A 23,318-nucleotide genomic window follows, 5' to 3' on the forward strand; every position below is an offset into this window, starting at 1 on the left:
GTGAGCAGTGCAGGACCACTTACTGCCATAGCATTGATACGGACACCAAACCTCTCTTAGCTGTACACTCTTTTTCCCTCCAGCTCCTTTTAACAAGGAATCTGGAATCAGCAGTCCTGGCAAACATTTCAATATCTTTATTTCCAATTGCGTGGCTCATCTGCGATACAAAAGTCCAGTTTCCACAAATAGTTATTTAGAACAAAAAACAGTGATTTATACATAAACAATGACATACAACATTTATAATGTGCAGTGCAGGGATGAGATTCAGTAGATCATGCCAAGATTTAAACAAGCATGAACGATAGAGGCTAGCTGATGGTTACAGTTTGGTGAGGCAGTACCTGCAGTTGTCTCAAAGCACAGAGGAATGACAGTTCTTAGCTGTGCTTTTCTCATCCTCAGTCCCTTGGTTTTGGCCTTGGTCCTTCTCCATATTCATAGAACAGTTCTGAATTCATCAAATATGAAGCTAGGCACATGTGCTTCAACAACCTAAAGAAAAGGAGCTGGTCAGTTTCATTGTTCATTTGTGTGTTCTGCTCTTCCATTAACACAGCATACTTAATCTACCCCTCGAGCACACAATTCCATTGACCCAAACAAGGAAGGAGCATGGTGCAGGCATGGAAAGTAAAGCAAGCCCAGGGTTGTGGTTGGGTCCAGAGGTACAGTGTAAAGATGGAGGAATGCTGACACTCACTCTGCTGTTTCTCCAGCCAGCACCAGGCTGAGGTGTACCTGTGCCAGCTCCCAGCAGCTGGTATCTGATACTGCATGGGGAACAAGGGTGACACTGGAAGAGTCTCCCTTTTAGCCCAAAGTACTGCTAGGAATCAGCAAGTTTTCTTAACTAAGGTACAAAATAGATCAGATAGGATTACGACTTATTATTTACATATAAGATTACAAATATTTCATCTTCGAATGCTGCTAAGTTGCACTTAATCCTAAGAGAAAGTCTCTCTACAAGCACAGACTTTCAGAACTTCCCTTGCATGTGAAACACAGAAGCTGCCCAGGAAGCCCTGCTTCTTTGGAAAGAAGGCAAGGCAAGGAAATGAAGGGACAGAGACTCAGACTCTCTGAGGCTCTCAGCCTTTGACTTAGAATATTGCTAAGCTTGTTATAATTTATTTCATTCTGCAACATCTCAGAACTTTGTTTTTTTCTTGCCCTTTCCTGAAAGCCCCCCAGTAACAGACTCAAGGATTAAACAGAAACAGGCTATTTCTCCAGTCCATGCAAAATAGAAATCTTTCCTGTATTTTCCACCTTCTCTGACTTTTCTAGAAAAAAAATAACCATGAAGATACAAGGACTAATACAAAGATAGTTACACCAAGTACAGAAGTAAACACAGGTTGTACAGACCTCTAGCTTACATAGACAAAAAAATCCATTTGGACCCATTCCTGCCAGGTAATAGATTTCTCATCTCTATTTTAGTTTGGTGTTCTTTTACAGAACATCTAAAAAGGGTAAAGACTGCTCTTTGGACATTCCTACCAAGTCCATCATTTTGGATGCTCATTTACAGATGATGCCACATTCTAGGGTAGGCATGAGTACAATATGCAGCTGCAGCATAAACCAAACTTAGTTTCCCTGAACAGGGCTCCATTTAGAATGTGTACAAATCTCTTTCCAACAGATCAGAATATCTGATCAGAGCTTTTTCTCCATCTAAAAATAACTATAAATAGAAATGAAGGGACAGAAAAAAAAATTAGCAGTGAATAGCAGTTGAATAGTCTGTAAAGAATCCAGCTAGATTCAAGCTGGTGTAGGTAGAAACTGTTCTACCACTGGCTGCCACGCCCATTAACTCTCATATGGACATTCCCCAGTATCGTGAATTCCTTTTCAGCTGTTGTCTTCAGATGTGGAGATACACTGCAGTTCAGTGGGAACAGCACAGCCAGCGCTGTCTGAGAAGACAGGGAATTTGTTCTTACCTTTCTTGGTAGTTTTGTGTAGCGAATGTAATCCTCCAGGAACATGAGGGCAGCCACCACATCAGCAGGCATCTCTGGTATCTTCTGGCTAATGTTAAGCAAACATGAAGACCACCATCTTACCAACTGGTCAGTTACCTGTGTAACACTCTACAAAAATGCCAAGCTTCAAATAATACTTCTTCCATGATGTACCGCGTGATTCCATTACAAGAAGAGATGCACTTTAATCTTATACTCAAGTCAAACAATATTATTACGTTAAATGTACTTTACTAAGAAATAAACACTCTGAAAAAGCAGTGGGAACCCTTAATGCAGGTGATACATAAGGAAAAGTGAAGCATGGATACCTGGTGCACTGTTCCATTGTTGAACGAATGAACTGACCGATCAGAGTCAGAAACTGTTCTGTGTACCTTGAGTGGAACTGTTTCAACAAGGTAAGGAGCCCCAGAACTAAGGGAAGCCAGTCAATCTGATCAGCTGGCCGCTTGCACACCACTCCTGCACAGAAAAAACACCAACCCAAAACCACACATTTATAAAACAACCTATTCTTGATGGCAGAGGCAAACATATGTTATGTATTTTCATGAGATTTTCTTCTGTGCCTCCTGTTCTGCTTGTCCACACAAAAATCAAAAGCCATCGTAGCAACTGTATTTCTCTCACAGCAAATGGCTTAGTGACATTAACTAAGGCATAGGATGGAATGGCAAAGTCAGAAGTTTGGATGTCGTTTCCTACACCACTTTGTTTTGCTTCAGTAAGTCCTGGTTTCAGCTAGGATAGAATCACAGAATTGCTCAGGTTGGAAAAGACCTTCAAGATCATCAAGTCTAACTGCAACCTGACCATACTACCCTTAACTCTAACAACCCTCTCATAAATCACGTCCCTGAGCACCACATCCAGGTTTATAAACACATCCAGGGATGGTGACTCAACCACCTCCCTGGGGAGCCTATTCCAGTGCTTAACAACCCCTTCTGTAAAGAAATGTTTCCTGATATCCAACCTAAACTTCCCTGACGCAACTTGAGGCCATTTCCCCTCGTCCTGTCTCCTGTCACCAGTGAGAAGAGACCAACCCCGCTCTTGCTGTAAGCACCTTTCAGACAAAGTCAATTTTCCTCCTAGTAGCTGCCATGGTGCTGTGTTGATGAGAATAATATTAATAGCACCGATGTATCTGTTGCTGCAGAGCAATTTTTACACTGAGCCAAGGATGTCTGAGCTTCTGACACCACCCTGCAGCAAGGAGCTGGGGGGCACAAGGAGCTGAGAGGGGAGGGGGCCAGAACAGTGACCCAAATGGGCCAAAGGGATATCCCACACCATATGACACCATGCTGAACAAAGAAACTAGGGGTGAGCTGGCAGATGATTTCACATAGTTTTTCATTAGATTTACACAAACAGTAAGCAACTTATACAATACCTAAATTTTTGCTGTACTGAAGTTTGGGAAACTGTGAAATCAGAAACAGGAAGTTGACAGTGGGAAAATATGGCAGACGTTTTGTTGTGATGTAGATCTGAGGAGAGAGGAAAAAAAAAAAAAAGGGCATAGGTTTTCCATAACATGTTTCCCATCAATTAATAACGTGTGAAAGAGAAAAAAGCAAATTATATCAAGCACTCAAATGTCAGCCTGACCTTATTTAATGGATTGTGAATGCCAGCTGCTTCCAGATAAGCTGTGATTTCATACAGAAGAGTGTTGTCTTCTTTAGGATAAGGCAGTGATGGATTCTGATAGTGTGCTTCTATATCAGCCAGTATGGCTCTGAAAGAGAAGGAAATTAATTGCATTAAATCCTTATTTGAACTATCCAGAAATAAACTTCACACGATGGCACATCTCATTAATATAAAACCCTTCATGCATACAAAATCTATAAATGGTTACAAGTAAAAGTAAACCACCTTTTCTTTTTTATAAACTTTTCTACAAAGACATTTTTGTTTTAAAATTAACACCACTTTCATCATTCTTACGTCTCATCCAAAAATGACCTCAAGTCTAGGTAAAACCAAGCACAATTAAAAACCTGTGCTGTCCACTAACACTCCCATACAATTTCTAGCCAAGTTGTTTACATTAACTGAGTTGTTATAGCAGCTGTATGTTGTGCATGCTTGAGGGACCTGGACAGGCTTAGGAGGAGAGATGCACAAACCTCATGAAGTTCAACACAGCCACGTGCAAGTCCTGCACTTGGGTTGGGGCAATCCTAAGCACAGATACAGACTGGGTGAAGAACAGACTGAGAGCAGCCCTACCGAGAAGGATTTAGGGGTGTTGTCAATGAGAAATTCAATGTAAGCCAGCAATGTGCGCTTGCAGCCCAAGAGGCCAATTGTATTCTGGGCTGCATCAAAAGCATGGCCATCAGAACAAGAGAGGTGACTGCACCTCTGCTCTGCTCTTGTGAGACCCCATCTGTGGCACTGCATCCAGCTCTGGATGGACACAGACCCGCTGGAGGAAACCCAGAGGAAGGCCACGAGGATGATCAGAGAGCTGGAGCACCTCTCCTGTCTATGAGGAGAGGCTGAGGGAGATGGAGTTGGACAAGAGAAGGCTCCTGGGAGATCTAGCAGCTTTCCAATACCTACAGAGGTATAGAGCATTAAGCTAAAAAAAGGTAGATTTAGATTAGAAATTAGGAAGAAATTCTTTACACAGAGGGTGGTGAGGTAATGAAACAGACTGCCCAGAGAAGTTGTGTATGTCCCAACCCTGGAGGTGTGCATAGCCAGGTTAGATGGGGATCTGTGCAGCTTGGTCTGGTGGAAGGTGTCCCTGCTTGGGGCAGAGTGGGTTGGAACTTGATGACCCCTGGGGGTCTCTTCCAGCCCAACTCAACTTCTATTCTTTAAAAAAAACAAAGTTTTTTGGGTGTTCAAATTCAAATACTCATCCACCAAATCCAGTCAGACTCCATATTTTGCCACCACATAGAGAGCTGTTTGGCTGACAACAATCTGAATAAATACACTGCAGCAAAACATGCAGCCCTTCAACACGTTTTAGTTCTTACTTATTGAGATTTTCCAATGCAGCAGCCAAATGCTTGGAGTCAAACCTGCAGGAGTAATTTAATTCATTGGTAATCTGCTGTCTTAAGATCTGCATCTGACCAACCTGTTTGTGCAAACAAGAAACAAAAAAGTGCTGTATCATATTGAATGCAGTGGGGGATGAAGAAATTTAAAATAAAGGAAATCTTAAGGAGTAACAACATACAATTTACAGTAAAATAGATTACATGAAGTCCTCATTACACCTCATTCCTCTTCTTCCCCTCGTCTTTTCTCATCAATAGCACAAATATTCATAGCACTTTGAAAAAGCATCATAACAAAGGCAAGATAAAGAAACACGTTAGTGAGACAGCTTGTCTAAACCTTCAGCATGTTAGACTGCCTGCTGTGTGAACACGGCATGTTCAGGACACACTGCTGCTCAAAACTTCAGCCTCAGCACATTTACATTCACTCTACACCATAGGCAGTTTATGGACTTGAAGCTGTGTATATAATGGGAGCTCAGGAGCTCTCATGAATCCAGTCCTGCTTCATTTGTAATGTTACAGAATTCTACCAACATAAAACAACACTGTAAAATAAGCAGTCTAAGGTACATAGCCAAAAGCTTAAGAGTGGATCCTATGCATCAATAAATAGTGTCAGCCTACCTTCATTATGGAGTCTAAATATGCTGTCCAGATCTTTTGAGTTTTTGCAATTGCTGCAGAGTAAACCTTGTTTGAATTTGCTGAGACGAAAAAACAAAACAAAACAAAGAGAGAAAAGAAATAAATGCAAGTGTACGGAGACACCAGCTTTCTTCTATTTTAACCAGACAGCACTTACCTATAATTCCTTTGAGAGGACTGACAGCACTCATAAGTGCTTTTAATGTATCCTGGACTGTTCTGTCTCGTAATACGTTTTTCTGAAACATACTGAGGAAATTCTAAATAAAAGAAAGACAGGTAAAATCCTCACACATGTGCTATGCTTGATGGTACAACCACATTTTCAACATCAGTCTTTTGCTGCAAGAGGAGAGGCAAGAGAAGTATTTCCACAGATGAAGAGTTCTGGAATCCTGTAGTCAGACCACTTGCTTTTCTGAATTCCACTCATCAATGTTAGGACAGTTACAGATTCACCTCCTCAACACACATACCCACTGCAGACAACCAGCTGTTCAACTGTCAAGGAGAAACTCTCCATCAATACTGTATTTATATACTTAAAATCTTTAACCAGATTAAGACTAGATTTTTTTCAAAGGAAGACTTGCTTATGCTCATGGGCACTATGGGCCACTGCATTGAATTGACACTGTATTTATATCGTAGTGGACTCAAACAGTCCAATCTTCTCACCGATATCTAGATAGAAAAATAAAACCTGTCCTTAAAAGGTCAAATTTTGAGCACACACAGGCTGAAACTGATGCTTGAGAGGCACTGTGTAACAATAACCTGTACTAACTCCATTTACCCTAGGGCAACAAGTCTTCTATCTGCAACTGATATTCTACCTTTGGGTTGGAAATCACTAAAGTCAAGTTGACTTTCAAAAGTCAATAGAATGTATATTTCACTAGCAAAGTTACTAAGCAATAAAAGCAATGTGATCTTGAGAAACTAAAGTTCAAGAGTTACCTGCAGCTCCTTCACAATCATAAAACACAGCAGCCTGTCTAAACCGTTGAGGCCAAAGGTACCCAAAGTATCCTGTATCTCTGAGAAGAGACGGCTACTGGTCACTTCCTGATGAGTTTTGACATCATACCAGGTGTTCATTTGGTCAATATAACACATGATCCTAAGGAAGAGTTCAAGAAATAACATATCTCAGAACAAGCTGCAGACAGTTTTTGTGATGCTCTGAGTAAGGCGTTATCTTATTCAGGCATGCATTACACAGCTCTCTCTCTCTCTTTGCCAGGGTTCCTACATTGTTTTGCTTCTTTTACTAAAATCACAACTTCTCTACTCTACTATTTAAAATGTACAAGGCAGATCAGGTAAATTTTAGATACATTTTAGATAAAATTTTAGATAAATATGATGATATGTCAACCAAATAAAAACCATTTGTTGTGTATTTCCTTTGAATACAGTGGAATCGGACCAATTCAATGCAAACAGCTTTAATACAGCTTGTGATGCACAGTACTTACTTTGGGTCTGTGATCCTCAGGATTTCTCTACAAAGACGACCAATAAATGTTACAGATTCATCTACAGGTGTGAATTTTGGTATAGGAATATGAGTAGACTGGTATATGCTTTGCCAGTCTTGAATCTGAAAAATAAGTTTTAGTGCGTTTTACAGTGTTACCATTGCACATTTTTACTTTGCTCTCAAAACTGTTTTAACTTCAAGTAGTACAACACAGAACAACACAGAACACTGTAGATCATACACAGCAGAACACTATAAAGAGAAGAATGAATCTTATGACGAAGAGTAAACAAGTTGTAAGTGTGAAGGCTGAGAAAACTACTTCCACTCCTAGCAAAAATTTAATCTGCTTTTTATTTATTTTTTTTTAAGTGGTAAACTGTCTGCTGTTTTGGTAGTTAAATGAAAATCTATTCACTCCTCTAGTTGTGAAATGCCATAAGATCTGACAACTACTGCATCTACCTAAGCCTGCGTGCAGATGGCTAACTACAGATATAAAGAAGACTACTGCAATTCTGTAGTTATTTTTTGTTTCCTTTCAGGAAGAGAGGAAGGATATCTTTTGTGATATCAAAACACTCTTTTTGGGGCACTTTACTCTTATATATAAGAGTAAAGGATGCTGAAATAATTCAGAAAAAGCCAGGAGCAGCTTTCTTTCACGATAGGTAACATATTTAAAGACAACTGAAAGGACCGTGCATGATGGACTGACTACAAGTGTTCTATCACTCAAAGTTCAACATTCCAACGTAAAAGCATTTTTTGTTCTTGACTAGCACCTTTGTTCTTAAGAAGTTGTTGCACTCCTGTTCCACATTGTAGTTAATAATACGAGACACTTCCTCTTGCCAGATTTTTAAGCCATATATATTGACATAATCCTGGATATATTCAAATGATCGATGGAATCCATCCATTGTTGCTGCCATTTCTTTCAGTTTAGGCATCAGTTCACTTGGCTGGGAAGGGAAGAAGATCATAAAAGTAAAACGGCGAACAAGTAGAATACAAAGAAAATATGTAAGACTTCTAAATGGCTTTTTGAACCACAATCTCTCCATGTTTCACTATGCTCCAGCCAGAACTAAAAAAGCACTGGGAGATGTGTCACACGTTGTCTGACATTTCAAGTCGCTCTTCTTAGAAATAGGAGGAAAAATATTTTATAACTTTTCTTGCAGGATACTACTGATTGATCTAGGATAGAGACTTAGCAATCTGGACAGGAACAAAACAAGGAGCTGTAACCCTTATTTTACTTTCTTTTTGTATTCTTTACCTGGCACGTTGCCATGAATTACCACAAGGACAGAACTGTGAACTCACAATTCATAGGACCCTTAGAGCAGAACAAAAATAGGTCTTTGAATTCTTGTACTCCCACTGGTCTATATTCTAATTTTAACATCAAACGAGGCATTAAGAAGTTCAGAAATTTACCTTTTTGCATGAAGGAAATCTATATAGAAAATCATTTCCTAGAAGGAAAAATTATTTTCCCAGCCAGGAAAGCTGGGATACAGGCAAAATCAAATAAAATCAAGCTGTTACATACCTTGGCTCTAGGATTGAAGATGAGTCCCCTGTGAAGAGCCAGAGCCACCCGTTTCACTAGCTCCTTCCTTATTCCATCTTCTAGTAACTGTTTTGGGTCCACCTAAGTAGAAGAAACATTTTTTTTTCTGAAAATCAGAAAGATATCAAAAATATGAAGGTATATTTGGTTTACCAAGAACTACATTAAATACTGATTTTGTAATAGGGAAGCAGTGCTCACAGACACAGTTTCCCACCAGCTTGTCCAGAGGATAAATACTTAAGGTATAATAAACAGTTCCTTTAAGTTGAATAACAAATGTTTTGTTGTTCCCATATTCAAGGTTTGTTAATGATCCATTAAGAATGCTGTACAATTATAAAAACCAGAATGTATTAAGAACTGTGTTTTGGAGTCCTGAAAGATATAGGAAGAGCAGTCGTTGCCAATGGAAGAAGCAGCTCTTCAGAAAAGCCTGCAGTCATTTTTCCAATAGGGAAAAAAAAAAAAGAAAGGTTGATGAACTTATTTATAAGGAGAACTGTAGTTTCTTAAAGATCTTCAATAACACAGTTCTAATCTGGATGTCATGTCAAAACCTGTTTGAAAGTCTGTATGCAAGCTCATTTTCTCTCTGGTTTCTGTTTCTTTATATCTTCTATCTAAGTCTTGCCTAATATGCAGAAGTCTATTTGTGCTCCAGTGCTAACAGTCACCAAGTGACTTTTTCTTACTGAAATAACAGAACATTACCTTGATGATACCAACTAACGTAGTTTTCATCATGAGGATGCCTTCAGTGAAAATTGAAATTGCGTGGGTTAGCTTGGCAACCTTTAATAGAAAAAGAGAATACAAGTTACTGACGTGATTTAACAGATTTAGATAACGACTCCAGAAAGACACATTTTCCAGTTGTAGCTTCCTGCTGTAGGTAATATGATTTGCACTGACATACTTCCAATTTTACATCTTGTTCCAGTCTTATAGTACAGCAATAATCTTTCTTTTAATTAGATTGATATAGCTATGTAACCAGTAGGAGAGAACAGGTGCTACTCAGAAGCTTTACAAAGATTATGGGAGATGTGACTCGCTGTATTGCATGTGTATAAAACATCAAATCAGTGTCTCTGAGCAGCCTAGGGACACAGTTTGAAGCAGTGGTAAAACCTGCTGCTAGCAGTGAATCCACTTCAGTATTTCCACTGACAAAATACTGCAGCACACTCTCTTAGTTTTAAATTATTAGGTAGGTATCTTTATGCTCAGAGTTCAGAAAAGCCAGTCTTTTGCCTTTAAGACGTTTGCAATGTAAAATAGAGGCAATGCAGTTCCACAGAAGCCACAAGTGAGAAGCTTCCTTAAAATTAAAAGAATATTATGGAATACTGCCTCCTCCATTCCTGCTCTCCCTTCCCCCAGTAAGTTTTGAATGAGTTTAATGGGCAAGTCTAAACCCAGTGTTTGGATCAGCTTAATTAGAGACCACAATCTCTAATCTAATCTCTAGAGTTTAAAACTCTAAAAGTGAGTATTTTGAGAAAAACTGCTGGAAAAAGATGGCATTTTAACTGACATTTGGAGAACTAAAGGATATATTATTTGGGAGAATTACTGACCTATTCAGATTCTCCTGCTCCTCATAATCTTCTGTTAAGAACATGTATGTTTGCTCACCCTCCCAGACCAATAACAGTCAGCCACAGTCAGCACTGAGCAACAGCAACTTCTTCATCTGATCAAACCAACACACCCTCAGTCTCTATTCATATTTGAAAAAGCTTAGCCCTGCTGCTTTATTCAGTCTAACTTTCTCCCTTGCCTGGAACACACATTCCAAATTGTGATAGCTCCATTTCAGACTTGTGTTGTTGGTCTGTTTGGTGCTTCCTGCTCCCAGACCCCAAAAATCTTTATCCTCATTTACAAACAGATTTAGCTTTCCTCTCTTTTTCTACAAGATCAAAAATTAGACTTTTACAAACAGGAGGGAAGTTACTCATCTGTCTTCAGGAAAACGATGGTATTCACATTTAATAACACATCAATTTCAATTCTTACTCAGTCAACACACCCAATTTCACTTTTAAAAGCATAACCCTGTGGGAGCTGTACCTATTCAAATTTAGGCTGAAGTCAGCTACCCCCCGTGGTACGATTTGTAAGAGTTCCCTATTTTAACTGCACCTCGTATCGTGGTCCCAGCTGAGCATAATCTCGTAGCTTGTCCTTATCAAGGCGAGTTGGCACTTCAATAATGTCGTGGGTCTGAAGCTTTATTATTTTGAGAAGAGAAGTAAACATGCTCTCTGGAATTATCTGTAGAACCTTCGTAAAAAAGAGAGACGAGACAAACAGTCACTACATTATAAATAAAAAAATCAGAAATTGTGGAAAAGTAGTTATAGAATGAGACAACGTCTGCCCAAACTTTGCCTACCTTTCTTACATAGGAAACCAGCTCACCAGAATAATACTGTGATACACTGAGAAGATCAGGACTGTTTGCTTGATTGATACGGAGAAGTGGCAGGTCAAGAGCAGAAGCAAGCTAGAAACAAAATTAACATTTTAACTTCGTGTCTACTTTCCTAATAAGAATTAAATGACTCAACTCTTTTGCCCGGGCTACAACTCGAAGTACTACATTCTTCCTAAATAGCAGTGTTTTATTACAATGACAGAAAGTTTAGTATTGTGCCACATTCCTCACTTTATCAGTTGCAGAAGCTATTTTTTTCCTGTGATTTTACTCTCCTCTCTCCCCTTCCCACGCTATTTCCCATTCTTAACTCCACAGACAATATTTTTATTGGATGCCAAATCTTCATCAAGACAGAAAAACGGCATAAGCAATCTATCTTCAGTCTCCTACATATGCTACTTTGGTAGTGATGTCTGCAGCAAATAACTGTAATGTATCCAGGCTATTTTGTCTAGCAGCAGTAATGTTACTGGTTCTACAGAATAACATAAATAACTTGGTTTCATCTCTAGTAAAACTAAAGTTAATTCAGTAATTTTACTCTAACAAAGCTAGATACAGAAAATAGTGGTAAAAGTGATTTAAACTATTTGTGACTTTATAGACTTAAGGCCCATTTAACAAACACTTTGATTGACTTGCAGTGTTAAAATACCTTCACATACCCTCACTTACCTTTAGAAAAGTAGCTCTGAGTTTAGTTACCATAGATGGACTGACTCTTATGCTTTCCTGCATAATAGATGTAAAGCTGAGTAAGAAATAAAGAAAACAAAATCAGCTCCTTCCCCCGAAACTATTTTCAACTCAGCTGTCATTAGCAACAGTGTAATCCAGAAATGGCATAGGAGAGCTGGGAAACTTCACTAAAGAAAGATTTTGCTCTGAAGAGCTACTGACTAGAAAAAAAACAAGTAAGGTGGGGGAGATGGAGGCAAAAGACAATGACATCAGGGATAGAAAACGAAGTAGCAGCTTAGCAAAATTGCACTATGGAGAAGAAGTTCTGTACAGTTTTTCTTCCCCTGCCTGTTTTTGGTTGAAATGAGAACTCTTGTATCTTAGGGGACACCCAGCCAGACTAAAGGCTGGAGATAGAAACTTAACAAGACTGTTAAGTTTCTGGATAAGAGTTAACAGCCATGCCTGTCAAGTTAATAAGAGTTAAATATATTCAACAACTCACAGAACAAGACCTTAAGAATTTTTTTTTTAAATTGGAGAGTTTAAGACAGAATAGCATCAATTGGATGGGACCTACGAAGGTCACTGAGTTTCACTGTGCTATAATAATAAAAACATTCACACACGTTACTACTTAAAAGTTTCACCACTGATGACTTGGAAGAAATGCCTCCTGCTGGGATACCTGTCAATTAGTTGCCACGCGTAAGAAAGGTCGCCAACTATCTGCATGGTGATCAAGACCTCTTCTTTAATGTTGATAGTTCGGATCATCTGATGTAGAAATTTGCGGGTGTCAGCCAGAAACTGGCAGACTTGTAGATTAGTTTCCAGCTGGTGAAACTCTTGGACCTGTGTTTACAAATAAAACAGCAACAAAAATTCTCCTTTCGGTCCATTCACCTCTACAGACAGCGATAGAAACAGAAATCATTAACCTGACATCTCTTCAGACAGTGATACTACACTGCACTGGTCTACTTTAGAGAATGTTCAATAAGAAATTTTGTGAAGTTACTGCAGGAAGTGTACTGGGATTCTGTTATAACCTAGGAAGAGAAACAACATGCACATAACAAAATATGGTATTTTTATTTTGCCTTCAAAGTTACCCTCTTTAGGTTCAAGTGAATTTCAGACCTTCTCACAGTGCATTTCAGAATTTCTCATAAAATAATCAGCAATGTTGACAAATAACATTTGGTACTGAATTCATTTCTCCAGATATCCCCACTAAAACTCAGCCGCATGTGGCACAGTTTTTCATTCTGTATCCCTTATTTTACGACCATGAGGTCTACGGGGAAGTTCTGATGACGGTATGTACAAAACTGCAAAGATACACACACTTAATCTGTTGTTAAAATGAAAATCTGCTTTGTAAATCATTGTTTATATGTCTTTGCCATACCTCCTCCAGTGCCTGTATTAGCTGCACAGTTTTTCTGCCTGCTGCAGTGGAATCATCATAGTTAAGAGACATTATTTGCTTGGAGATTTCTCTGAACCAAGCCTGGAGATTTTCTATGCAAGAACAAGAAAAAAATTAATCAAATCTTTCCATGGGTGGTAAAGAAGTAATGATGCAGGGAATTTGCTAGACAGTACCAAAAACACCCCAAAACAATCCAGCAAGACACCCCAATAAAACAAAATCAAGAAGCCCTAATTGCTATACTAAGGGAGATTATTTACAAAGTTGTCATCTCACTTTTTACATTACTAGCCTTTCAACGCATAGATTTTAAAGGAGCAAATGCTCAGGTGAATATCATGCAACATTACAAAACAATTATAGAAACAAACTGGCATTACAAAAAAAGAAGCCCTTTAAATAATGAATTTACATTTTATAAACGGCTTTATAATGGCATTTGCCTTAACAGTTGCAATTTGTGTGTTCTGGCTACAAGCAGTCCTTAAACTGATGCTTTATGCAGTTTCTGTGATCAGACTAGACTGCAATCTAATATTTTTACACCAACAGAAAAAAAAATTCAAAAACGGAGCAAGAAATTTAGAAAAACAGATTCATGTTTTTACAGAGTTCCCTTGGAGAAGCTCAGAAATTTGGTAGAAAAGTAAAAGTAGCTTTGAAAAAAAAAAAAAACAAAAACAAAACAACAACATTGGTACAATAGAAATCCAGGTTACAACTAGGAAAAGAATGTGAGGAAACCTCGAAGCATCTCCATATTTAATGGATATGATCTTTCCACTCCTTTTTACATAGAATACAATAACATGAACTCTATTACACGTGGAAAAGGTATTTCATAACCTTACCTGCCACCTCTAAACAAACTGATACAAACTGGACTGAAAAAATATAGCCATGTAAATATTAGAACCTAAACGAGGCTTACATATGGCATATACACAGTAAACCTAAGCAACACAGCATGTAAGAGACCTCAGTGGAATCTAAGGCATGTTAAATTTTTTTGTATTATCAGTATTAACCTCATCTATTTTCTTTCAGTATCAGCCTAGAAATAAAAAATATTTTTTTCCCCTCTCCCGTCGGCTCAGTTTTCAGTCATTACCATTTTTCTCTACTCTTGTGAGAGGCTTAACTCCTGAAAAGACATCAGCAAGCTCAGTCATCCTTTCAGATCCCTCTTTTTTGTAATTCTCCCATTTTGTCTGTTTTTCTGACAACATTTGCTTGAACATCTATTGAAAACAAGGCATTTGGTTTATGAGACTGGCAAGAAGACACACTAAAGAAAATGAAATAAAATACTGAAATCAGATGGAACTGACTTACAGGGAGTGCTGCATAACTTCAAGACCTTACCAGAATATTAAATACGAAATTAAAAGCACTGAGAAGTACAGCCAGTGAGATAAATATAGTGTGATAGAAATAAATTGCTTATGTACACACACAGATATTGTTGGGTTTCAGCCAGTTATAGAATAGCCTGTACCTTTTTTTATTTACAGATACTAGAAGACTCTGATCTAACACAGACTTATAACTCACATAGTCATCAGCCTACACAGAGACACTCTATTCAAAACAGCATGTAATTAAAGTTCAGCATACTCTTTGATATATAACCTATTAAAAGAATTAGCAATGCTTACCATCAGGATGTTCATGCAAAGTTCTCAATAAATACAAAGACGCTGGGAAAGAATGAAAACTGCCAATTACTGAGGAGACTGAAAAAGTCATCAGCCATTTGCAGCTCTCTATAGAAAGCCCACGATTAAGTGAAAAGAATCCATTCCTTTTAACTCTTCTCTGTAATAAATGTACAACTACTGCTTGAGCCTTCACTTCTGTTGTGATGTTAAAGGGAAAACAGTGAAGAAGGCAGTAGCACATTACCTCTTTCAAAATGAATTCAAACTGAGCTGTATCCAGAAGAAGCTGGAATAAGACCTTGGGATTGTACCTTGAGTCTGTTAGAATCTGATCCTTTATCTGGCGGAGACGTTTGTTATTTGGATCACAAGCTAAAAAAGGAAGGACAACAGTACAGAATTCAGCCCAATTTTTCAGTCTTTGTAAACTTGTATTTAATTGCTTGAAAGCAAAAACATTTTGGCCTCATAGGCTCATCCCCACTCATCCTGCATTTACATGGATTTAATCAGCTTTGTACAGCTCTGCATTTGAACAGTGAAGGTTTCTGGGGTGCTCTGGCTTCATTAAAACTCTTCTGCTGGCTTCTGCAAACCAAGTGTGAATTTAGCACTTCTTATTCAGAAGCCCATAGATCAGCATTTCTTAAGACTGTTATAGAAAATGCATGGAGATGCAACACCTCGCACATAATAAGGAAATATATGCACGTTTACTTCAGATAATGATTTTGGGAGCATGATAGCAAAATAACAGCTCAACACACCACTAAACACAGCAGATGACGTTTTGCTGACTGCACACAAAGAACTTCTCTAGGGATGTAAGATGAAGCACCGGTACAGCAGGACAGACAATTCTGAAATAACAATCTGGCACGAGGTCTTACCTGTGTCTGCAGTGTGAAGCATCAACCAACGGATTGCTACATTGCAGTCTCGCAGGCAATTCAGCAGTTTGGGAATATTGTCCAGCACCAGCTCTTCCCTTAGGCAGCCCTCTTTGAGAAACTGCTGCACTTGAGTGTGCACTCGCTCAGTGACTGCAGCATACCTGTTTGCCTTAGAACATAAAGTGTTTGCATGGATGTAATGCTTGTCTCTAAGGGAATGCACTACGTACATCACGGCTGGGGCTTCTAAGAACTTAATGGGGACAAGACCAGAAAAGCATTCTCATTCCTAATACAAGCTTAGGAAGCGTCATCTAAAACTATCTTGCTGTGTGCCACATTGCCAACAGAAACGCATAGATTCTAGAACAGTTACTTAAGAAAAACCAAACACTGTAGTTAGCTTCGGATATGCCAATACTGAACAACACCTTGATGAGTACCAGCAACTATTCGGTCAAGTCACAACCTTGAAACTCTTGGGGGAAACAACCACCACAAGAGGAGGTGAAACAAGCAATGCTAGGAGGACCAGAGCTTGAGACTCTGAAGTATTTTTTACTTTGTTATATATAAAAAGTTATTCACAGTACTCTATTTGAATAAAATTCAAACAACTCTATACATGAGAAAAAAAAAATAGATATTTGAAGTGATTACACAGACTGAAATCTTGCTAAAAATACTGAAATCTGGTTTATGTACCTGCTCTTTTACATTTGCAATATCCAGTGTGTAGTTGAGGGCAGTTTTAGCAGCTTTGTAGGGCTCCCATGCTTCTGCTAGATTGACAGTGATTCCCATGTAAATGCTAATAACCTAAGCAGAAAACAAGAAGTGTTAGAAAGTGATATATTATAGGCATGAACTGCAGCTGGCCTTTTGATAGCCATATTCTTTGCTGCAAAGTAAGAAGAAACGACATGAAGCAAAGTTTATGGGAGGCTCAGTCAGTTCAGACAGCAATGTGATGGCTCCTTCTATTATTATGTATAATCCCTGTGAGAATTCTTCAGAAAAGGACCTAAACAACCTGGTGGGCATACTGAACATGAATCAGACATGCAGCCTTATGAAAATAAAGACTAATTATACACTAGACTACACCATTCAGATTGTGTCCAGTGGATTGAGGGAAGTGACCACTCCTCTCTCGTCAGCCCCATCAGGTTCCATTTAGAGTAACGTGCCTGTATTTGAGTCCCTCAGTACATGACTGGCATGGACAAACTTGAATGAATTGAGTGGAAGACCACTAGGATGGGACTCACTATGGAAGTAGAGGCTGAGGGAGCTGGGCTTATTTGAGTTAGAGCTCTCAAACCTTTTTTTCCTCTGACTGCAGGCTTCCACTGCTTAAATGGAAGTTATGTGTAAGACAGAGCCAGACTCTGATCAGAGGTACAAAGGAAAAAGTCAAGAGGCAACTGTCACAAGCTAAAAGAGAAATTCCAGCTGAACAAAAGGAAGAAATTCCTCACAAGGACAGTGATCAGGCACAGCCACAGGCGCTTGCAGACACTGAAGAATCTTCTATTTAGATACATTCAAAATGCTACTGGACACTTCCAGGTATAACCTGATTTAAATCTGAAGTTAGCCCTGCTTTGAGAAGAAGGCTGGACTAGAAGATGCCCTCATGCACCTTCCAGTCTACATTTTTCTATGAAGCACTCTACCATGACGCTATCAGAATACAGCTGATTTAAGCATTTACAACAATTATTGTTATATTTAAAGAGCAGCTGTCCTTGCTTATTCAGAAGGACTGACTCAGAGCGCCTCATTCTGAACAAAGTAAGATTGCTTCAGAAAATAATCTGAACAGATGCACAGAGAACACTCATTTGGTGTTTTTTCTTTTTTCAGAAAGCATATTGTAAAAATTAAGTACATTGCTTCTATAACATTAAACCCAGAGAAAAAAAAATTTAAACAAAATTAAATTTTACCCAATTATCAGGAAAGTATTTATCCACTATCTCTCTCATTTTTGCTTGTTGTGTGTGAAGAATAGAAGCATCAAAATACAGAATCACATAGAGCATAGCAGCCTGAGTAGCCAGGGCAGTGCTGCGGTGTTCTGGTAATGGATATGCAGAAACCTGGGAATGGAGACCAAAATAAAACAGAACATAATATAACGCAACAAAACCACTTGCAGTGGTTTAAAAAGTTTAGACAGTACTGTCTATCTATCAATACACATACAACATAAAGCATGCTACAAGATAAGGGATACGCAGGTAAGCTGGACGTGCTTATACATGCAGTGTATTTACCAGACGTATTTTACAGAATATAGAATTTGACTGTGGAGATGTCAGCTACCTTTTACAGGTTACAATAATAAGTCAATATTTGGCATTCAGTTTTAGATCCCTCTTATCTCACAGAAACCTACCTGATTATAGATGTCGTCTGACCGCAAGCGGCCAACAACCATGCTGATGAATGTTTCGCTTATGGGTACCCTGCTGAAGTAACTCTCAGGGTAGTTTGGAGGTCTTTTAGCTCCAGGTTGGCTTGAGTATCCAGTGCTCCGAAGCAACTTACAGATATCATCTAAATTGGAATCAGCAGAGGATCGGGCAGCACTGTTTTACAAAAGGAAGGAAAGAAACTGAGCTGTGTGACCTTATAAGTTTCCTCCTTTCACTTCCCTTGTAGCTTTGTTCTTCCTCTAAGGAAAATGATTGGATCATAGAATCGCTGAGGTTGGAAGGGATCTTAAAAATCATCGAGGTCCAACTTCCCTGCTGTGGGCAGGGCTGCCACCCACCAGTTCCAGCTGCCCAGAGCCCCATCCAACCTAGCTTTGGTACTAAGGTCTGGAGGACTTTTGGATGTTTACCCCACGAATACAATTCCCACCATACTATAGCAGGACACTGATACACGTTCATATTGAAATCCCATTATATACTGAGAAGTATAAATGCAAGCAAAGCAGCATAGGCACACCATAGTCCATTTTCTAGTTACATTATGTGTGAAAGGATTTTCACTTGAAACTTCTAAGGTTCTACCTGTCATATAACGATGCTGTCAGCCCACTCTGGAAATCTCATATTTGATTCAACTTATCTAGCAGTGTAACTACAAGAAGTCTTACTTGCAATGCTTTTGCCACATAGATATTCAGAGCTTCTCAACTAGGCAGCTGTGTTACCTTCACAGCTAACATTTGTGGTGCTATAACTTAATCTGAAAGTCTGCCAATGGACTTCAAATCTCTTGCTCCAGTGAGTTTTGCAGTGAGACCCATAACAGTCGCTCATGCTATGAGCTCTGCTGATAACCAGTGAGTTCTGCAGAATTATCAGTCTATCTGAATGATCAAACAAGTGCAAATACTTCCATTTATTTTAATGCAATAACTCAGTGAACCGAGTAAACCATATTACATTCTTTCAGCTGTGAGTACTTCTGAACACCAAAGTAAGTTACCTGTATCTGTAATAGGAAACCAACATTCTTTCTCTGACTTCTCCTTCAATTTTCTGGTCAATGACCAGCAGCATGACTCCATACAGATAGAGTGCTTCACACTGTTTGGGAAAAGCAAGAATGAAGGGCATACAATTTGAAGGAACGTTAAAAGACAAACAAGTGCTGACAAACTAACAGAATGCCAACTATTCAGTCAATACAACGTAAGAAACAGCAGGCTGTACACTTTTGGTTGCTGTCCTCCTCAAGGCAAGCCACAGCATTACAGTATTCTTTGTGAATTTTAATTTTTCTCTAGTTTTGCACTTATCAGTTCATTTTCTACTACTACAACATTTTTGAATACTTACTAAAAGTTGTTTTCCATCTTCATTAAGGAGGACCGTTTCTAATGTTTGCTGGATGTAAATTCCTTCATTGAGGTCATCTAAATATCTAGGAACCATGACAAAGAGTTGGTAATTGACTACTTTACTTTCAAAATATGTTTCCTCAGAACTCAATTGACCAAATTCCTCTGAAAGTCAACAGAGACAACAGAACACCCTGCAGTAGTACAAGCAGCAGCAAAGTACAAAATGAGAGCCTGGATCGAACTCCTAGTTAGAGCCAACCGGTTGGCAAAACACTCCTCTCGTTTCTAGATGCTCTAAGTGAACTAGACTCCATAACTTACAGCTCACATCCTCTTAATAATCATATGGGAGGGTAACAGCTTGAGAACCAAGTACTGAGAAGGAAAAGTTCCTCCTCAAGTGCAAAATATAGCAGAAATATCATATTTTCAAGTTACCACAAAAATACCTCCTAGAAACATGTTAAATTTATGTCAACTGCAATTTAAAGAGGTGGAGCTAGAAACAGAGACTGTTCGTCTGGATGAAGATTACTTCTGCTTAGTAAAGGGCTTTCCAGTAAAATTACATGTTACCATAAGACCAATATTTCCATACAAACCAATAACAACAGCAAATCTTGTTTTTTTAAGGTTCCCTGGATTTTTTTCTTATTACATGACCTTTTCCTACTGCATTTGAAGGGACACATAGTAAATTTAAGGCAACTCCATTGAAGAATTAAGTTTAGGAAAATAACGACAATGAAAGCTAAAGAAAAAAAAAAAAAAAACAACAAACCCACCAGGATCTGGCAAACTGTTTTGCAAGACCACAAATATCTAGTCTTTAAGAAACACCACATGCATTCCTGATACTATACCTGTTTAAATCTACGATGTATTTATGTACACTCTGAAAAGCTAGATAAAATCTTGTCAAAATTTCAATGTTGTTTTCACGAAATTCTTCATCTAAATCCAGTAACTCTGGTTTTGCTTCCAGTTTGCCTTCACATACCTCAGGCCCCTACAAAAAAGGCAACTACATTTAGAGACAATGTTTGACTGTGTCCATAACACTTTTCACTAGGACACAAAATACACAACTACCAGAATGACAACAAAATTAACCTTTCCTATTAAAACAAGAACTTGCTGTTTTCTGAACTATTTAATGATTGTATTCCATAAAAAGGAATTTTACACTTTTTTTTTTTTAAACAGTGATTTTAGATGCGATTTCTTCTATGTAGGCAATGGAAAGAGACGATTAACATTTTGGGTAAAACTGATGTATCTGAAGCCATAGTGCAATCACTTTGAAAAGCAGCAGTGCTGCTTTGCTTCCTTAACATTCAAAAATCTTCTGGTTTCCATGATAATTGTATTTCTTACCAATCATACCTATCTACTTTTAAATTTCTGAGTAATTTGTGTAAATAAAAATAATTAAAAAAAAATCTAACAAACACATCTGAAGGTATCTGTGAAATCATTTGTGCTTCGAGTTTTCAGCTTCTGAGGCTCCCAGCCAGTGCCCAAAGTTTACAGCTCTTATCAGTTCTCCTCCTCCCCAGTATTGCTGTACTACTAACATGCATTTTAACGTACAAACCAGCTAAAGTCAAACTATGCTGCATCTGCAGCTCCTTCTAAATCATACTGAAAAATGATAGAGGAATTAAGCTTTTTGCAAGAGGTAAGGAAAATAAGGACTTTTCATGCTCACTACTCTTTATTTGTTGATTCAGCACACGTGACAATTCCAGTGAGTGAACAACCACAGTGTTGTTCAACAGGAAAGCATGAAGCAGCTTTCACAACTGCAGAGAATAAGCTACAGATAACCAAAGGAAGGTGGGCATACTGCCCACAGTACTGCTCCAGAACACCCAACCCACTGCACAGGCTCAGAACCTGGTGGTGAAAGCAATATTTGAAGTTACTTCAGGAATAACACCTGAGAAGAAAACCCACAACTCAAGTCTTATACGACCAGTATTTGCCAAAACTCACAGGCCAGATGACTCATCATACATTCCGAAAGACTGTTCTTCTACATACATACATAAAATTGTAACTACCTTCTAGCACTAAAACTCTATGCATGGGTACTGGTTATACTTCTCTTTTGCCCAGGTGCCTGTGAACAGAGCATGCATCAGACTCTTTCTGCTCACTGAAATTGAGTAAGATGAAGCTAAGTATAATCAAAACTATATAAAATGCAGGACAGTCCAAAACTGGAGTGTTTGTATGCAAGCATATTCCAGTTACTACCTCAGTTTTTGGTAAGCATAAAACAAACAGCAAATCCCAGAAGCAGCAAGGTTAGATAAGACCACGAAGGTCATCTACTCCAACCATCAACCCATCACCACCTTGCCCACTAAACCACATCCCTTTGTACCACGTCTACCCTCTTCTTCAAAACCTCCAGGGACAGTGACTCCACCACCGCCCTGGGCAGCCTGTCCAATACCTGACCACTCTTTCTGGGATAAATTCTTTCCTAGTATTCAACTTGAACACTGGTGCAACACGTGCCTATCAAAAACCTCTTGGCCTATCACTATTACCTGGGAGGAAGACTCCCACCTCGCCACAATCTTCTTCCAGGCACCTTTAGAGAATGATAAGGTCTCCCCTGATCCTCCTCTTCTGTGACTGAACAAACTCAGTTCCCTCCACTGCTCTCTACTAGATTTGTGCTCCAGACCCTTCACAGCTTCACTGGCCTTCTTTGGACACAGTCCAGGACCTCAGTGTCTTTCCTGCAGGGACTGAGCACAGTACTCGAGGTGAGGCCTTACCAGTGCTGAGTACAGAGGAACCATAGCAGTAACAAGTCACTGCAATCAATTCTGAAGCGTGTTAGTAATAAACACGACAGTCAGGAATCGGTTTTGTAAGCCTTATGTTCAGGACAACAATGCTTTACAGACAAGTTTAACAACAGAAGAAAGGGGTTTACCTTAAAGTAACTGAAATCAAAGATGATATCTCCATACTTCTGTTGATCAGCCTTGTCCTTCAGCCTGAAAACCCCAGGGATAAATTCGGAAAGTCTTAAGAGCTCTGCAATGATAGCATTTCCACAGGAGACAATCCGAAGAATTGCCTGACCACAGAGGTTATTTTCAGCAAGAAAATCCACCATCGTGGAGCTGGATGCAAACACGCAGCACACGTCCCGTTGCCTGTTTTCGACCGTCCGCTTCTAGGTCGTTTGACAAAGAAATCCTAATGAGAAAACGGGCTGCTCCATCAACAGCACCTGCAGAAACAGAACCAGGCACACTGAGCGTCGCACATTCAACTCCGGAGGGACACAGCTCAGGGGACGTGTGAAGGGTCAGCGATGGGATTAGACGTTCTCAGCAATCTTTTCCAACCCGAATGACTCTACGAAACTTTCGACAGTGTAATCTACGCAGATTTTTAAGCGCACACCGACACCTTTCACAGAACCACAGAACTATAGGGGCTGGAAAGGATTTCCAGAGAACTTCGAATCCAGCCCCCTGCAAAGCAGGCGAATTGCAAACGCAGCATTTAAAGCACTTGGTAAAACGAAAAGCACCGAGTCCCTCCCCAACACAAAAAGGCGCTCGATGCGCTCCCCTACGCCGACCGCCGCCCCGAGCTC

The 23,318-nt window shown here is 39.2% G+C and overlaps 1 protein-coding gene across 1 annotated transcript; it reads right to left on the reverse strand.

Annotated features, from left to right (window-relative positions):
- Nucleotides 1-114: 114 nt before the first annotated feature.
- Nucleotides 115-22,969, reverse strand: WASHC5 (WASH complex subunit 5). Its single transcript, XM_003205276.4, has 28 exons — nt 22,644-22,969; nt 20,551-20,696; nt 19,683-19,767; nt 19,330-19,430; nt 18,284-18,476; nt 17,832-17,984; nt 16,585-16,698; nt 15,877-16,048; nt 15,231-15,358; nt 14,437-14,566; nt 13,302-13,414; nt 12,576-12,742; nt 11,882-11,957; nt 11,162-11,272; nt 10,909-11,049; nt 9,472-9,552; nt 8,737-8,838; nt 7,961-8,140; nt 7,171-7,295; nt 6,650-6,812; nt 5,847-5,949; nt 5,669-5,748; nt 5,012-5,115; nt 3,624-3,753; nt 3,406-3,502; nt 2,315-2,468; nt 1,962-2,049; nt 115-498 (listed from the first exon to the last, which is right to left on the reverse strand). Exons 1-28 carry the CDS (start codon nt 22,827-22,829, stop codon nt 442-444), a joined length of 3,480 nt encoding a protein of 1,159 aa, XP_003205324.1. The 5' UTR covers nt 22,830-22,969; the 3' UTR covers nt 115-441.
- Between the last annotated feature and the right edge of the window lie 349 nt (nt 22,970-23,318).

Source organism: Meleagris gallopavo, chromosome 3 (genome assembly GCF_000146605.3).
Source record: "Meleagris gallopavo isolate NT-WF06-2002-E0010 breed Aviagen turkey brand Nicholas breeding stock chromosome 3, Turkey_5.1, whole genome shotgun sequence".
Taxonomy (NCBI): Eukaryota; Metazoa; Chordata; class Aves; order Galliformes; family Phasianidae; genus Meleagris; species Meleagris gallopavo.

What these genes read in the sequence shown, in the direction of transcription:
- WASHC5 (XM_003205276.4), bottom strand. Translation starts at nt 22,829, where the DNA reads ATGGTGGATTTTCTTGCTGAAAATAACCTCTGTGGTCAGGCAATTCTT. An exon ending in GCGTGGCAACTAATTGACAG is followed by an intron (nt 11,958 to 12,575) that starts GTATCCCAGCAG and finishes TTTCTTACTCAG; the next exon opens with CTTTACATCTATTATGCAGG. An exon ending in AGCTGGGACCACGATACGAG is followed by an intron (nt 9,553 to 10,908) that starts GTGCAGTTAAAA and finishes TTTCTATTAAAG; the next exon opens with GTTGCCAAGCTAACCCACGC.